The following is an 18681-nucleotide window of genomic DNA, read 5'->3' on the forward strand; positions in this document are numbered from 1 at the left end:
AACAACAACAAAATTTGTTGTAAAATATTTAAAATTAATTTTTTTAACGAAATTTTTGTTAATAATATTTCACATTTTATAAAATTATAAAAAATTAAATAATTAAAGTGAATTTATCTAGAACTTTAATTATATTATTATTATTATTTAATTAATATATTATATATAATACTAAATATATCTATATACTATATATATCTATATACTATATATATCTATATACTATATATATCTATATACTATATATATCTATATACTATATATATCTATATACTATATATATCTATATACTATATATATATATACTATATATATATATACTATATATATCTATATACTATATATATCTATATACTATATATATCTATATACTATATATATCTATATACTATATATATCTATATACTATATATATCTATATACTATATATATCTATATACTATATATATCTATATACTATATATATCTATATACTATATATATATATACTATATATATCTATATACTATATATATCTATATACTATATATATCTATATACTATATATATCTATATACTATATATATCTATATACTATATATATCTATATACTATATATATCTATATACTATATATCAGAATCATTTTTTTAGAAACTAAATTAATAATAAAACAATATATGCATAAATACAGTCTATTATGTTTATTATGATATATATATATATATATTTACTAATCAATATATAATACATACACCATTGTGCAATGTTTCCTTATCGGGTATATATGGTTTCCAAGTTAATCCAGGTCTAGGTTGTGGTTGTGGTTGTGTTTGTTGTGAATCTTCTGGTTGTGGTTGTGGTAGTTGTTGTGGTGGTTGTTGTTGTTGTGGTGTAGTTTTATCATCAATAAAATGTAAATAAATACGAAATTTTATTAATAATCGTTGGGCATGATCTCGTAGGTTCGGGTCCGGTTTCTCCGATCGGCTAATCACATATACGATCACTATAATAATAATAATAATTAGTAGTAGTAGTAGTAGTAGTAGTAGTAGTAGTAGTAGTAGTAGTAGTAGTAGTAGTAGTAGTAGTAGTAGTAGTAGTAGTAGTAGTAGTAGTAGTAGTAGTAGTAGTAGTAGTAGTAGTAGTAGTAGTAGTAGTAGTAGTAGTAAACATATATAAGTAAACAAATTAATTAATTTTATGTATATATATATATATATATATATATATAAATATTATACCATTTTTAGTTATTTGATTATCGAGTTTAATAATAAAATAATTATTTGGACTGTAATCTAGAAATGTGCATTTAACATTTGTGGCATATGTGCAACCATTGTTATCAAATTTCATCAAGCCCTTTTTTTCCGAATCAGGATCAAGATAAGATCTAATTAATTAATTAATTAATTAAAAACAATATTAATAAAAATATTTATTATTATTTTTTTTTTGAAAATAATAAAATTGAATTAATTTGAATGAAATTAATTTAAAAAAAAAACAATTATTATTACGTTCGGATCCATATTAGCTCAGTTGGTTGTTTACCCGGTTTTATATTAATATTAGGTAAATCAGAAAACTCGTTTGTATACGATAGATGCCAAAGACCTATCAACTATTAGTTATAGATATATATATATAAATTAATTGTAAAATATTATTTATATTAATTAATTTTTATAGCAATATATAATTGACAAACAAAAGTGTAAAAATATAATTATATACTATATATTTAAATTTAAATTTCATTATTTATTATAATTATATATTCTATAATAGTAAATATATTTTTTTGTGGGTTGGGTGGGTGAGTGGCAACTTTCTAATTAGATAAAATTAATGTTTTTTAAATTGCGAAATATTTAAAATTATTTTTTTTAAATTAAAGAAATTTTTGTTAATAATATTTCACAATTTGTAAAATTATAAAAAATTAAATAAATAAAGTGGAATTATCTAGAACTTTAATTATATTATTATTGTTGGTTAATTAATATATTATATATAACGTAATACTAAATATATATCTATATACTATATATATATATATATATATAATGTAAATTATTAATCTATCAGAGTCATTTTTAGAAAGTAAATTAATAATAATTCAATATATGTATAAATACAGTCTATTATGTTTATTACGGTATATATATATATATATATATATATATATATATATATACTAATCAATATATAATACATACACCATTGTGCAATGTTTCCGTATCGGGTACATATGGTAGCCAAGTTAATCCAGTAGGCTGGCCAGGTTGTCGTTTTTGTGGTAGACTTGGTTGTGGCTGTGGTTGCGGTTGTGGTAGTGGTAGTGGTAGTGGTTGTGGTAGTGGTAGTGGTAGTGGTAGTGGTTGTGGTTGTGGTTGTGGTTGCGGTTGCGGTTGTGGTTGTAGTTGTGGTTTAGGTTTATTAAGTTGACCTATTTCTGGTCTAGTTTGTCCATTAATAAAATGGAAATTAATACCCAAATTTGGTAATAATCGTTGGGCATGATCTAGTAGGTTCGGGTCCGGTTGCTCCAATCGGCTAATCACATATACGATTACTATAATAATATTTATTATTATTATTATTATTATTATTATTAGTAGTAGTAGTAGTAGTAGTAGTAGTAGTAGTAGTTGTTGTAGTTGTAGAAATTGCAAATAGAAACAAACAAATAATTAATTAATTAACATATTTAGTCAACAACAACAAAAAATTAGATCAAATAATTAATAAGTAAACAAATTAATTATATTTATTTTTTTTAGTTACACCCTTATATACAATATATAATATATAAATTAGACAATAATAATATTTGTTTTTATATAAATCAATAATTTTATGTATATAAATAATTAATTTACCATTTTTAGTTTCATCATTTTCGAGTTTAATAATAAAATAATTATTTGGACTGTAATCTAGAAATGTACATCTAACAATTTTGCCAAATGTACAACCATTGTTATCAAATTTCATCAAGCCACGTTTAATCAACTCACGATCAAGATCAGATCTAATTAATTAATTAATTAATTAATTAAAATCAATAAAAATATTTATTTATTTATTTTTTGAAAATTATATAATTAAAAAATTAAAATAAAATTAAAAAAAAACAATTATTATTACGTTCGGATCCATAATAGCTCATTGGGCTGTGAACGTGGTTTTATTTGAATATTAGGTAATCTAGAAAACTCGGTTGTATACAATAGATACCAAGTACCTATCAACTATTATTTATAGATATATATATAAATTAATTGTAAAATATTATTTATATTAATTAATTTTTTATAGTAATATATAATTGACAAACAAAAGTGTAAAAATATAATTATATACTATATTATTTAATTTTTAAATTTTATTATTATTTTTTAATTATATTATTAATTAATTATATATTCTATAATAGTAAATATATTTTTTTTTGTTGGGGGTAATTTTCTAATTAGGAAATGTAAAATATGTTATTTATATTAATTAATTAATTTTTTTTATAATACTATAAAATTGTGTAAAACAAAAGTGTAAAAATAAAGTATATATACTATATAATATAGTTAATTTTAATTATCATTATTTATTAATATTACAATTATATATTCAATAATAGTTATTATATTTTTTGGGGGTGGGGTGTGGGAGTGGCAACTTTCTAATTAGATAAAATTAATTTTTTCTAAATAAATAACCTTAATTTTTTTTTGTAAAATAAGGGAAATATATTACTTTTTTTAATGAGATTATCCCCCAATAAATAGCATTATAAAATTTATATTTTGTAATTAACAAAATAAAATTATTGCGATATTTAAAAATAATTAAAATAAAATTAAAGAAATTTTTGTTAATAATATTTAATATTTTATAAAATAAAAATAAATAAATAAAGTAAATTTAGCCAGAACTTTAATTATATTACTACTATTAGTTAATTAATATATTATATATAATACTAAATATATATAAAGTAAATTAATTAATTATCAGAATCATTTTTAGAAAGTAAATTAACAATAAAACAATATATGTATAAATACAGTCTATTATATTTATTACGGTATATAAATAAATAAATAAATATATATATATACTAATCAATATAAAATAAATACATACACCACTGATCAATGTTTCCGTATCGGGTACATATGGTTTCCTAGTTAATCCAGGTCTAGGCTGGTCAGTTGGATTGATGGCCGGTCTACCGATCAGATGATATTGCGGTACTTTATGAAGCGGTAGATTCACATCCAAAAATCTGATTATCTGTTTGGTATAATTCTGTAGTTGTGGGTCGGGTTCGTCCGATCGGGTATATACGTCAATACCGACTTTTTTATTAAAAAAAATTACAATAATATATATATATAAATTATTTGTGTATTTATGGCAAAAATAGCCCCACCCCACCTACGTCTCTCATAAGACAAAATTTTGGATTTTACCCACACCCCAATTCCCCGATTTTTTTGGGACCTCAATTGTCTAATTAAAAAACATATAAAAATATATTTTTCCTCCTCCTCCTCCTCTTCCCCATAAAAATTTCGGTTATTATTTATTGGGAATATATATTTAAACACTTAATTCTGGATTTTTTAAAATGTTGTTTAAAAATGCAACTAAACCCCAACCCTATACCCCTTTCCAAATAATTTTTCTATTTTACCCCACCCTATATAACCCATTGCCAACTCCCCCACCCTCTAAAATCCTAAAACCTTGCACTTAAATACTACGATGTTTATTAACACAATATTTATTACAACAATTAAAAATTTTATCAATAAATAATAATTTTTATATATATATAAAAATATAAATAATAATATAATATTATTTATTTACCTTCATTTTCTTCCTTTAAGTTTACAAATTGTATTATAAAATATTTGTTTGGATCGTAATTCAAATAATTATAGATATAATTAATTCCTCTTTCTTTCATAAAATATTGATTGTCTTCAATAGTCATTAATCCTTTAATAACTTTATTGCTTGATTTATCAGATTTACTGTTTGTTTATTTGTTTTTTAAGTGAAAATAAAAATAATTAAAAATAATTAAATTAATAATATATATATATATATATATATATATATATATATATATATATATATATATATATATATATATATATATATAAAATTGTAATTTAAAATTAAATTTTTTAAATATTTTATAAATACTATTATTATTAATAACAAATTTTTGTACTATGATATTTATTTATTTGTTTACTTTAATTATTTGTTTTACTAATTATTTGTTTTACTACAATACTATTTTATCAATTAATAAAACTCAATCATATTATTAATAAATATTAATACTAAAAAAAATATTTAAATTCATAAAACTAATAATTAAAATCATAAAACAAATAAATAAATTATAATAGAAAATATACATATATATAAATATATATATATAAATATATATATATATATATATATATATAGTTTTAGAATATAATAATAAAAATTAAATTATAAAATTAATAATTAAATTCATAAAACTAATAATTAAATTAAAATTACAAAAAAAATAAATATTTAGACATACCTTCTGACCCATTCTAATTCGGGCGGTTGTGTGTCGGGTAGGTATTTGATTTCAAGTGCATTAGGTTTTACCGGATGTGATGTATACATCAAAAACCATGGACCAGTTAACTATAAAAAAATAATAATATTTATTTTTTATAATCAAAAAAAAAATAAAATAAAATAAAAATAAATAAATACCCTAGTTGTCAATAGGTGTATTCCGGGTACTTTAGGAAAATCGGTATTTTCAACAAAAATCGCTGAATCATCGGTTATATCGGGATTTTTGACCGGTTTTATATCGTAATTAAGTCCTAACCTATGGATTACTTCTAAGACAATTCTATGTAAATTGTCGTCCAATTTGGTGGCCCGCGAAAAAACGCTGATACCCTCTGTGACTGTAAATATTTATTAAAAAAATTTAGTAAAATTAGTTAAAAAAAAATCAAATAAAAATAAGGTATATAACTGGTTATAATAATTATTGTATTTAATTAAATTATATATTATATATATATATACTGTATATATATATTATATATATATATACTGTATATATATATTATATATATATATACTGTGTATATATATATATCATTGAATATCAGAAAATAGTGATTTTTGATTAAAATGCACTTATGGTTTATTAAAAAAACAAATTGGTCTAGCTCAAATATAGACTGTTTAAAATTTATTATAATTAAGTACTATATCTAATTTAATATTATATTAACAATATAATTTATAATAATAATAATATAAACTTTTTGTCTATTTTAATAATAACGGACTAATTAGGTGTACAACCATCTAATAATGATTTAAATAATGTTAAAATAAAAAACAATAAAAAAACAATTTCTAAACTTACCTTCACCATTTTTTGTTTCTTTATACTGGACTATATAAAAACTAGCCGGCTCATAATGTAAAAATTTCATTACAATACGATTATCATTGTTTTCGTTATCCAAAATAAATTGATTGTTTTTGAATTTTATATCATAGGTTCCGACTTCATGTTTGTCATCGTTTCTATAATTTTTTTTTAAAAAATAATAAATAAATTTTTTAAAATAATTTGTTGAATAATTAATATATATATAAAATTTAAGTTTAATTATTAAAATTAAAAAAAATTAAAAATTACCGTTTTACATATTTCAATTCAGACGATTCTGAACCGGGTGTGTATACTATGTCACGTATATTGTTAGGGGTTATTACTGTAGCGTATAGTCTAAACCATCGACCAGTCATCTAAATTAATTAATAATTTTTTTTAATAATAATAATTAAAAAAAACAAATAAATTTATTAATATTTTTTTATAGATTTTTTCTTTTAAAAAAAACGTAAAATTTATGTTTGATTTATTTTGTTTGTTTACTAATTAATAACAAAAAAATATTGTAATTTATGCCATTAAAAATTTAATTTTTTTTTAGTAATATTATTATAATGTTTTAGCCAAGGTATTTTTATATAACTATATCTAATATTATTAGGTAATATTAGTGTATATAAGCTAAGTTACCTTGCTTAGGCCTAAAAAGTTAACTATATATTAGCTTACACTATATATATATATATATATTAATTAAAATTTAAACTTTTTAATTGGTATTATCTGTATATTACTCAACATTTAAGTTAATTACTAATTATATATATATATATTAAAATATTAATACATTAATACCTCATTGATGATTAGTTGTATTGTCGGTGATTGTGGTAAAACCAAATCATTGTTATTAATAATTTGGGTCCATGCTGTCATTATCTTAAACGGTACTAAATTGGCTTCAAGTAATCTATATTTTAATTTTAGATTATCCAATGTTTTTTTGGCTATTTTTAGTAAATTTAATTGTTTTGGTCGACTATCTCTTGAAAATACATTAACACCAACTAAATAAGCAAACAATGAAAAAATTAATTAATTAATTAAAAATAATTATAATTTTATCATCCATGTTGTTGTTGTTATTATAAATCAATTTTTAATTTATTTTAAGAAAAAAAACAAATAAATCTATAATTAGAATATAGTATATATATATATATGCTGTATATATATATTATGAATATAAATATATAACTATACTAACTATAAATATATAAATAAAAAATATATATATATAAATAAAAAATATATAAATATAAATAAAAACTTTAATATATATAATTTTTATAGTTAGATTCAATTAGATTATAATTAGATTATAATTATATTATTGTAAATAAATAAAATTATTTAAAAATAATAAAAATTAATTAGTTAGTTATTTACCTGTATCATATAAGGTATCTTTGAATAAGATAATAAAATAATTTGGTAATTGATAATTTAAAAATTTATATAAAATTGGTTTTTTAGGATTATGAGCGAAAGATAATGTAAATAAATTATTTGTATCATCCGTTAATACCATACGACCCGTTTTAGTCCGATTTTTATAATTGTTACTAATTTATAATGAAATAAAACAAAAAAAAATAATAAATATATAAAATTAATTTTTAAAATTAATATTTAATTGTTTAATAAATTAACTAATAATTACTAGTTTATAAATAAATTAATAATTACTAGTTTATAAATTAATTAATAATTAATATTTAATAAATTAATTAATAATTAATTGCTTATAAATTAATTAATATTTAATTGTTTATAAATTAATTAATAATTAATTGCTTATAAATTAATTAATATTTAATTGTTTATAAATTAATTAATAATTAATAGTTTAATAAATTAATTAATAATTTATTGTTTAAAAATTAATTAATAACTAATTGTTTAAAAATTAATTAATATTTTATAAATTAATTAATAATTACCGTATTCTGAATTGCAATTCAGGCGGTTGTGAGTCGGGAACGGGTGTTATGTCATATATATTAAAGCTTACACCTATCGAGCCATACACACGATACCAGCGACCAGTAAACTAATTATTTATATTTCAAAAAAAAAAATAAATAAATAAATTTAATATTTTCTGCGGAATACAACATATAAAGTAATTAATTTATTATGTTATTGGAAATTATTATTATTATTTTTGAAAAATATCGAAAATAAATAGTTATTTTAATAATGGGTTTTCAATTAAATAAGGCAAACATTAAATTATTTATAAAATATTGTTTGTTTGTTTGCTAGTTTGTTTTTTAATTGATTGAATTTAATAGAGGGTGTAGTAGTAAAATTGTAGTCAAAATAAAATTAGAAATTAACTGCAACTTATAATTAACTAAAAATTTGATTTGATTTAATTAGGATTTGATAGATAGTTAATATTAAAAATATTTTATAGATTTTATTAAAAACATTTACGATTTTTTTCCCTTAAACTAATATGTATTTAATAATATTTATATATATATATATATACTGTTATATACCTCAGTTGCAAAGCTTTGAATTGTTGGTACTTTTGGTAAATTATCAATTTTAGCCAAATTTGGTGTCCAATCATCGTCTTTAAGCGGTTTTAATACATATTTATCGTTAAAACCCAATCGTTGTAATATCTTTACAGCAATTGTTAGCAAATTTTTGTTCAGGTTATTAGATCGAGACAATACATTGATACCTGTTATTTGATAATAATAATATTAATATTGATAATAATAATGTATAAATTAAAAAAAACAAATAAGTTTATTATTATTATTGTTGTTGTGAATATAGTATATTATAATAATAATATATATATATATATATATAAATATCTATTGAAATATAACTTATATTATATTCATATACAGTTTAATTATATTTAATGAATTTATATTAATATATACCGTATATAGTATATATAAATTATATATATATATGTCTAAAATAAATTTTAACGATAATAAAATTACAATTTAAATACAAATAGAAATACAATATTAAAAAATTAATAACTTAATTTTAGTGAAAATTTTTACTATTATTATATTTATCTATTATATTGTATATACATTGTACACTAAAAACATAATCTAATTTCGTATCGTAAAAATATTGATATCATTAACTTTAAACTTTAATAACTTTTTTATTTTTTAACTTAAATAAACAAATTTGATATCAAATAATAGAGTAATAAATCACAATTAAATTGATATACTAGATGGTCAAAACAATGGTTTAAAGAACAAAATATATCAAGGTAAAGTTATAGGTGTTAATAATTTAGGTACAAAAATTATTTTCGTGTTTTTAAAACGCGCGTGATTTCAGACACATTGTTGGGACCAATTGATTCCAATGCATTGTTATTAATTTGAATACACGTAAATAAACAGTAAATGCAGTGATTATCATAAAAATGGTTAAAATACAAGAATTTTCAGATGCAATTCGCCAACAAATGTATGATATGAGAGTCAGCACCGGAAAGTCATACGCAAAAATAGCGGAACTGTTTACAACAACTGATAATACTGTCCGATCAATTGTAAAGAAAGTCGAAAAGTACGGGACAGTTAGAAATCTCGCAAGAAGTGGTCGAAAAAGATGTACCAGTGCTAAACAGGACAGGATATTGAGTCGAATTGTGGCAAAAAATAAGAAGTTGACCACCGATGAGATTAAGGAAGAGTTGGCCGCCAGAAACATTTTGTGTCACAGAAACACTATTAGACACCGGATTCAAGAAATGGGTTATTACAGTGGTATTGCGCGAAGACGTCCAATGATAAGCCTAACAAATCAGAGAAAACGATTAGACTTTGCACGAAAGTACATCCGGATGCCTATGTCATACTGGAGGAAGGTCTTGTGGTCAGATGAGTCAAAATTTGAGATTATTAGTACTAAACGTCGCCAACGAGTGTTTAAAAAGAGAGGCGAAAGCATTAATCCTGATAATATATGTCCAACTGTGAAGCACTCGAAATCAGTTATGGTATGGGGGTGTATGACAGGCCAGGAAGTTGGCCATTTGGTCGAAATTCCATCAACTATGGACCGCTACATTTACGTTAACGATATTTTGACCCCACATTTGCTTCAGAGTGCCAGAGATCTACAAATAAGCGATGATTTTTTATTTCAAGCGGACAACGACCCAAAGCACACATCAAAATTGGCAAAGAAATGGTTGTCTGACAATCAAATTGAGACACTTGAGTGGCCGCCACAGAGCCCTGACCTCAATATTATTGAACATCTATGGGATGAATTGGACAGACGTATGCCAAAGAGCGAAAGAAAAAGTTTTTCTGCGTTTAAAGAGTCGTTATTTAATGTCTGGAAAAATATACCTGAAGAAGTCACAGAAAAGCTGATCCAAAGTGTTCCAAGAAGATTGCAGGCTGTGATTGATGCCAACGGAGGCAATACTCGATATTAATATTGTTTTTACTAAATTAATAGCTTTATTTTGTTAATAATATTTAAAGTTTTGATTTCACGAAAATACTTTTTGTACATAACTTTTTTTACCATTTCTTACTTCTTATGCTTTTTTATAGATAATATGATAATTAATGCAATTTTATTTATTGACTTATAAACTTTGAAAAGTGTTCTTTCATTTGATATCAAATTTGTTTATTTAAGTTAAAAAATAAAAAAGTTATTAAAGTTCAAAGTTAATGATATCAATATTTTTGCGATACGAAATTAAATTATGTTTGTAGTATATACAATACACTATATTACAATACAGTATATTACAATAGATAAATATACTAATATTTTTTTTTAAAAATTACTAAAAATTAAGTTATTATTATATTTTTTTAAAAATTAAAAATTTTTTAATAACTAACCATTTGTACCATCGACATTTTCAAACTGAACAATGTAAAAACTTGACGGATCGTAATATAAAAATTTCAGTACAACTTCATTACCGGGTGTTTCATATTCACAAATATAGCCATTGTTTTCGTGTGGTTTTATAACAGAAATTAGCGGTACTTTATTCAAATTGTTTCTGTAATTTAAATTAAATTATTGGGGGGTGAAAAAAATTAAGTTATTATATACTTATTTTTTTTTTAAAAAAAACTAATTAATTATTTTTTATAAAAACAATAACTTGAATAAAAAATAGATTTTTTTAGTCAATTGTTTTAAAATATAATATATATATATATATATATTAAATTCTCAATATCAACAAAAACAAGTTATTAGTTATTTTTTGTTTGTTTTTTTAAAAATATGTGCAAATATACTAATAAACTATATTATAAAATTAAATTTTTTATAAAAAAAACTTTATATATATTTAATGTATTGATATATCTATTGAATATATAAATTATTATTATTTTCATATATTTACGTTATTATATATTTTAGTTGAGTTGGTTGTGATCCGGGTGTGGCTATTATATCGTTAATAGTATAGGGGGTAACAATTGATGCGTATATTGTATACCAGCGACCAGTCATCTAATTCAATATATATTGATATTTGCAAAAAAAATAGTATATATATTACTAATTATATATACTAAATATATTTGTTAATTATATTGCAACTGTATTGGAAATATTAAATTCAAAAAAATATATTTATATAACTTTATCTAAGTTTATATTATTATATATATATAATATATTAATTATATTGCTATTATTGATTAAAAACTTTTATATATATAACCAAAAAACATATTAATACACAAACCTCTGTTTCCAGTGTCTGCTGTGTCGGTACTGATGGCAAAACAATATCATTATTATTGTTGTTATTATTGTCAATCTTATTCAATATTGATTTGATTTTGATGGGCACCAAATCGGTTTCGACTAATGGATAGTTTAGTTCAAAACTATCCAATGTTTTTTCAGCAAATTTCAACAAATCTAGTTGTTTTGGTCTATCGGATCTAGAAAATACATGTACACCATCTATAACATTAAGTAAACAAACAAACAAAATCATTAATTATTAATGTATTTAATTAATACACCAAATGTATGTATTTATGTATGTATGTCCATGTGTGTGTGTGTATGTATGTGTATTAATTTTTAAAATGTATATACTGTAGTATATATATTAAAATTAAATAAATAATATTAAAAAATTAAATAAATAATATTAAAAAAATTAAATAAATAATATTAAAAAATTAAATAAATAATATCAAAAAAATTAATATAAAATATTAATTAGATTAAATTAGGATTTTTCATATTTAAATTTAATTAATTGTATTAATTGGTAGATTATTAATTAATTATTTTTTTCTAAAAAAAATTTAATATATTAATAATATAATAGTAAAAAAAAATTTTTATAAAAAAAGTTACATACTTATATCTGTATCTAAATTTTTGAATAAAACAATAAACGATTGTGGTAGATCGTAATTTAGATATTTAAATACAACCCGATCGCTACGGGCAGTAGTATAGACCATTGTATGCAAATTATTATCAGTCAATTTCATTTGACCTGTATAGGTTTTATTATCAATATCGTGTCTAGATAGTTTTTTTTTGTTTAAAAAAAATAAATATAAAAAAATTAAATTTTGATCAGTATGTATTAAAATTAATATATATATATATATATATATAATTAATTAATTACTGTATAGTAAACAGCAATTGTGGCGGTTTTGAACCGGGAATGTATTGTATATCATAGATATGTGACTGTTTTTTCTGTGAACTGTATATCAGATACCAGCGACCAGTTAACTGTAAAAAAGATTTTATATATTAAAAAAAATTAATAAAATATATTTTTATAACATTTCAACAATTATTCAAACCTTAGTAGTCAGCACTTGTATTGTCGGTATTTTTGGCAATGTCTGCTCGGATACGCTGATAGACGATACAGTTGTTGTCGGTGTTGTATTATCGGGTGACTGGCCATCCTCGGGATCATATATGATACTATCGTTGATAAGTGGTTTCAATGGATAGTGAAGATCTAGGCCTTCAAGTGTTTTTCTGGCGCTGTCTAATATGTTTGGATTCAGTTCAGGCGATCGGGAATATACGCTAATATGAACTAATTTTTTATAATAATAAAAAAATAAATTTAGTAAAGTTATATATAGAGAGAGATTGATATATATATATACAGTATAACAAATTATTAGTTGATATTTAATAATATATATATAATTAAATTCATATATTTTAAATATATATAAAATTTGTTTTATATTTATATCAAATTTTATGATAAGTGAATAAATTAATAAATAATATAATTTTTTTAAAAATACTAAAATAAAAACCTTTTTTGCTGATATTGTTGGTAATTTTGAATAATAAATATTTATTTATCTCATAATTCAAACACTCAATTGTTGTCAATTGTTGGTCGTTGTCATCGCTAACCATTGACCATCTTTGTCGGTCTTCCTCAACAATCAAACGTCTGGACGCATACCCATTGACTGATTGTCTGTAATAATATATCAAAAATTTTTTTTTAAAATACATTAGTAATCATAATAATTCACTCACTCACTCACTCACTCACTCACTCACTCACTCACTCACTCACTCACTCACTCACTCACTCACTCACTCACTCACTCACTCACTCACTCACTCACTCACTCACTCACTCACTAACTAACTAACTAACTAACTATTACTACAATACAATTAATAATCAAATTATTATTTCTAAACACATATTTAGTACTGAATTAATTAAAAAAATAAATAAAAATTACTTAATATTATTAGTTTTTAATTAATATATAGAAAAATTAATTAAATTTAATTAATTAATTAATTTACCGAATAATGACTCTGAATGTAGTCGGCTGTTTGCCGGGTATTAAGACAAATGTGAAACTAATGTGGCCGTCACGGTTTGAACCGTACACCCGGTGCCAGATACCAGGCATCTGGGGGTTAATTGAATAAGTGATTAGTAATACAACCAAAAAAAAACCATATGTTTTTTTATAAAAAAAATATATATACATGTATTAAATTTCAACGATTCAATTAGCTAACAATTAGCTATATATAGTATCAAATAATTTTTTTTTATAAAAAAAACCCAAACCTTATAGACGAGTGTCGCCAGTGTCGGTATATTAGGTAAACCAACGCCATTAGCGGAACCGGAACCGGAACTACAGGCCGGCGGGTCCATTGTCGGCGGTGATTGACATTTCAGATACTCGACCTTTCGGAGCGATAGTTGAATATTTGATCGTTTGATTGTACGACTGCACAGATCCATGAGCTCATCGTCCAGTTGTTGCGGTCTATCTCTAGTATAGACACTGACAACAGCTAATAATAATATAGTTTTTTTTAAATTAATTTAATTAATTAATATATATTAATATATATATACTGTACTGTATAGCACTTACCAATATTTTGTTGAATATCCAATAGATGTACTAAAAAATAATTAGCCAAATCAGTGGTCAATATTTTTAGCAATTGTTGACCATTGGTATCATTATTTATTAATCTAATGTTAGCATCTGGATCAATTGACGATTGTAATTGACTAATCAATTCCATATTTCGTCTATATTTAAAAAAAAAAATAATTTACAAAAAAAAATTATTACAAAAAATACATAAAAATATAATTAGCATTATAAATAATACTATTATAAAATAAGTATAGATTTTTATAATCAAAAAAAATAAATAAAATACAATACTAACCGTTCAATTAAATCATATTGTTTTGTCTGAATGTTTTCAACAATTTCCAGATTCAGACAACCAGTACTACTGGATGAATATACTCTATACCATAGACCAGACAACTATATATATACATATATATCCCGATATATATATAAAATTATACAAATTTTTATGTTAATATTGAAAATGTTAGAAATTAAATTTTGTTAACAAAAACAAAATAATAAATCACTATAATAATGATTATAATGATTATAACCAAACAATATCAAAAACAATACTTAACTGATCCTAAATTGAATGCCGGTTTTCTATTGTTTTTGATACTACCGGAGCCATTGATACAGTCAATAGCTAACAGTGCCAATAGTATTATCAGACCGGGATAACGGTATGTGGACTTAAATTTAGACATTATATGATAATTATTAGTTATCATATAATATCAATAGATTTAAGGGGAGAGACAGATTAGTATATTAATTATACTAATATAAAAAATTAGATTTTAATTTAGATTTATTAAATCTAATTCAGTTAAAAATCTATATTATATTAAATTTTTTATTATAAATGGAGAATTATTTTTTATATAAAAAAACAACACATCACTACTTTAAAATTAAAACTAATTAAAATATACTTAAAAGTTATATTTTGTAAATTCAATGTTTCATATAAAGTCTAACTAAATTTTATTAATTAAATTAAATTTTTTTTTGTAACACAATCTTATTGGTTAAATAGCTATTGACGTTGATTTGATTTTTTAAGTAAAATAAACATATGGTATAATAAATATACAAAAAAAATTAAAGCATATCAAATTTAAATTATAATTAACAAAAAATTTCTACACATAAACTTTACAATATTTTTTTTTGTAATTTAAAAATGTATTACGACTATAAAAGAGTCGCTGAGTATGTGTCCGTCGGCACCGTTTATTGCCCGCCGACTGGCCGAAGATTGTCCGGTCGGTGATAATAATAATAATAATTATGTTATACCTGCCGGTGTCGATGTCTTCATAATGATTGAACAAATGCATTACAATCGGGAAGTGTTTGCCGATCCCAATCATTTCCGTCCCGAACGCTTTCAACCATCAGAATCGGACACTAAAATAAATGCCGGCAATTATGTACCGTTTAGTGCCGGTCCGCGCGGTTGTATTGGCAAACGGTTCGCCGTAATGCAAGAAATGATTGTTTTGTCGAAAATTTTGCTAAACTTTTCAATTGAATCACTGGAACCGTTAGATAGTATTAAAAAGTCGGCCGAAAAGGCTAATCGGGCCAAAAGTCCCTTAAATATCAGATTTATTCCCAAATCAAAACAGATTTATAATAAAATAAATTTCTTGTAACTAATTATATATTAATTTAAAATTTTTTTTTTATTTGTATTATATTAATTATTGTATGTATATAATGTACTGTTTATGATCGTTGTCGACATTTATTTTATTATTTATATTATTATTATTTGTCATAATTTTTTAAATATTATGTATATTTCTGCTTATAATAATCTATTAGTTGGCTAACTATACACTAAAAATTAATTATATTGTTTTTAGATAAATTTTTTTTTATTATATAAATAAATGGCTACTAATTAATTAATATGTTAGGCAATAAATCTAAGATATACTGTATATACCTGTATATTATTTAATATATTTGAGTCAATTAAACACATAGAAATCAATTTTATTAAGTGATAAACATATCGATGATATTTTCTGATATATCAACTGATAAATCATTGATTGTATATATTATTTTTCATTGACTTAAATATTTTAATAAAAATTGATTTCCATATGTTTATTTAAGTTATGTAATATATAATGTAATAATAAATGTAAAATTAATTAATTGGTAGCCATTTTTAAAAAATACTTTTTTTTAAAAATATAAGTATAACTCTAATTATTCAATTTTGTTTAGTTAAACAATTAATAGCTTAATCTGATTTTTTTAAATAAAAAATAATTATAAGTTTTTTTTCTAAATATTTTATAATATTTTTATTTATAACAATTAATTTTTTATTTATATGAAATTAATTAAACTATAATTAAAAATTATTTGCTTAAATAATGTTTGAATCAATTGTAGTGTTTTGTCAATATTTGTTAGCAATATGTTTAGCAATGATTTCAGTAATATATTTGTATTACAAACATAAAAACCGTTACCGCGACTCGTGTTTGGCCAAAATTCCCGGACCCCAACCCCGATACCCGCTGATCGGTAATTTAGATTTGTTTTGTATATCTGGTTTGCCTAGTAGTGACAGTAAGTTTTTTTTTTAATATACTGAATATATATTTAATTAATAATTATTTAATGACACAAAATTATATATATATATATATTACAGGCATTTATCCAATATTTGTATCGTTATGCAAACAATACAGCAATTATGGTATTTATAAATTATTAATCGGACACAAACCAGTGGTTGTTATATTTAAATCTGATTTAATGAGTGTATGTATTTGTATTGGTAGGGGGGAAGGAGGGGTGGGTAAGGTATAGGTAAGCAAAATTGAAATGAAAATCAATTGAGGGGGAAGGGGGGGTTTCCTAAATGTTTGGGTGTAAAAATAGCACTCTCAGAGAGAGAGGGGATAGTAAAATGCCTTACCATACTACTACTCACCCTGCCGGACCCACTCCTACACCCACTTTTGCAATATATAAATAATAGTTATAAAAATTATTTTTATCAAATTAATAACAATAATTATATAATTATTTATTCAAATAATTAGAAAATATTTTCATCAAATGTCAATATTGATAAATCATATTTTTATAAATTTCTAAACGATTTTATGGGCGACGGCCTAATATCGACTACCGGTGCTAAATGGTCGGGTAGACGAAAATTGTTGACCCCAGCATTTCATTTGAAAATCCTTAACGATTATATACCCATAATTAATAAACAAACAAATATGTTTGTTAAGAAAATCATTGATAATAATATATCATATGATAGACAACAATATATGGATATACGGGAACCGATATCACTGTTAACATTGAATATTGTTTGCGGTAATTAAAAAAAAAAGTTTTTTATTTAAAAATATTATAATAAAATGAATATAATACTTAATTTTTTAAAAAAAATAATAGAGACAGCAATGGGTGTACAGATGGACAAAAATAATGGCTACTATGAGGCCATTAATAATTTTGGCGCAATGTTTACTAAACGTATAGCTTCGCCGTGGATCTGGTCGGACACCATATTTTATCGGACATCGTTGGGCCGTAAATTTAAGCAATCGGTCGACACATTTCAATCGTTTACCTCAAGTGTTATTAAACAAAAAATGGATTTGTTTGCTATCAATAATAATAATAATAAAACAAATAGTATTCAACAGATAACTAATGATAATACTAATAATGATAACTATTTTCTGAATATTAAGTCAAAAAAAAGTATGTCATTTCTGGATCTATT

General features: G+C 22.2%; 3 protein-coding genes across 3 annotated transcripts in view; 2 read left to right on the forward strand and 1 right to left on the reverse strand.

Annotated features, from left to right (window-relative positions):
- Positions 1-15832, reverse strand: part of LOC128954650 (uncharacterized) — a 32335-nt gene extending 16503 nt beyond the window's left edge. The window contains exons 1-28 of the mRNA XM_054300255.1: positions 15476-15832; positions 15205-15308; positions 14898-15061; positions 14582-14814; positions 14308-14417; positions 13794-13963; positions 13317-13561; positions 13133-13242; positions 12854-13023; positions 12221-12444; positions 11873-11982; positions 11352-11518; positions 8988-9178; positions 8421-8530; positions 7867-8042; positions 7273-7484; positions 6721-6830; positions 6442-6605; positions 5766-5968; positions 5584-5693; positions 4866-5032; positions 4134-4348; positions 3138-3241; positions 2870-3021; positions 2207-2562; positions 1505-1608; positions 1226-1377; positions 734-987 (exon numbers count right to left, since the gene is read on the reverse strand). Coding sequence (XP_054156230.1) covers positions 734-987; positions 1226-1377; positions 1505-1608; positions 2207-2562; positions 2870-3021; positions 3138-3241; positions 4134-4348; positions 4866-5032; positions 5584-5693; positions 5766-5968; positions 6442-6605; positions 6721-6830; positions 7273-7484; positions 7867-8042; positions 8421-8530; positions 8988-9178; positions 11352-11518; positions 11873-11982; positions 12221-12444; positions 12854-13023; positions 13133-13242; positions 13317-13561; positions 13794-13963; positions 14308-14417; positions 14582-14814; positions 14898-15061; positions 15205-15308; positions 15476-15628 — 4740 coding nt within the window. The 5' untranslated portion in view covers positions 15629-15832. The remainder of the gene's footprint in view (positions 1-733; positions 988-1225; positions 1378-1504; positions 1609-2206; positions 2563-2869; positions 3022-3137; positions 3242-4133; positions 4349-4865; positions 5033-5583; positions 5694-5765; positions 5969-6441; positions 6606-6720; positions 6831-7272; positions 7485-7866; positions 8043-8420; positions 8531-8987; positions 9179-11351; positions 11519-11872; positions 11983-12220; positions 12445-12853; positions 13024-13132; positions 13243-13316; positions 13562-13793; positions 13964-14307; positions 14418-14581; positions 14815-14897; positions 15062-15204; positions 15309-15475) is intronic.
- A 282-nt stretch (positions 15833-16114) lies between these two features.
- On the forward strand, positions 16115-16738 carry LOC128954661 (cytochrome P450 4C1-like). The gene is made up of 2 exons (XM_054300267.1): positions 16115-16493; positions 16731-16738. The coding sequence occupies exons 1-2, from the start codon at positions 16115-16117 to the stop codon at positions 16736-16738; spliced, it is 387 nt and encodes a 128-aa protein (XP_054156242.1).
- A 545-nt stretch (positions 16739-17283) lies between these two features.
- Positions 17284-18681, forward strand: part of LOC128954671 (cytochrome P450 4C1-like) — a 2122-nt gene continuing 724 nt past the window's right edge. Inside the window, exons 1-4 of the mRNA XM_054300274.1 lie at positions 17284-17495; positions 17581-17693; positions 17978-18266; positions 18348-18681. The exon at positions 18348-18681 is cut by the window's right edge and continues 724 nt beyond it. Coding sequence (XP_054156249.1) covers positions 17297-17495; positions 17581-17693; positions 17978-18266; positions 18348-18681 — 935 coding nt within the window. The 5' untranslated portion in view covers positions 17284-17296. The remainder of the gene's footprint in view (positions 17496-17580; positions 17694-17977; positions 18267-18347) is intronic.

This window comes from Oppia nitens, unplaced genomic scaffold, assembly GCF_028296485.1.
Source record: "Oppia nitens isolate AA-2021 unplaced genomic scaffold, nextdenovo-longstitch-racon4-pilon3 scaffold12_pilon_pilon_pilon, whole genome shotgun sequence".
Taxonomy (NCBI): domain Eukaryota; kingdom Metazoa; phylum Arthropoda; class Arachnida; order Sarcoptiformes; family Oppiidae; genus Oppia; species Oppia nitens.

What these genes read in the sequence shown, in the direction of transcription:
- LOC128954661 (XM_054300267.1), top strand. Translation starts at nt 16,115, where the DNA reads ATGTGTCCGTCGGCACCGTTTATTGCCCGCCGACTGGCCGAAGATTGT.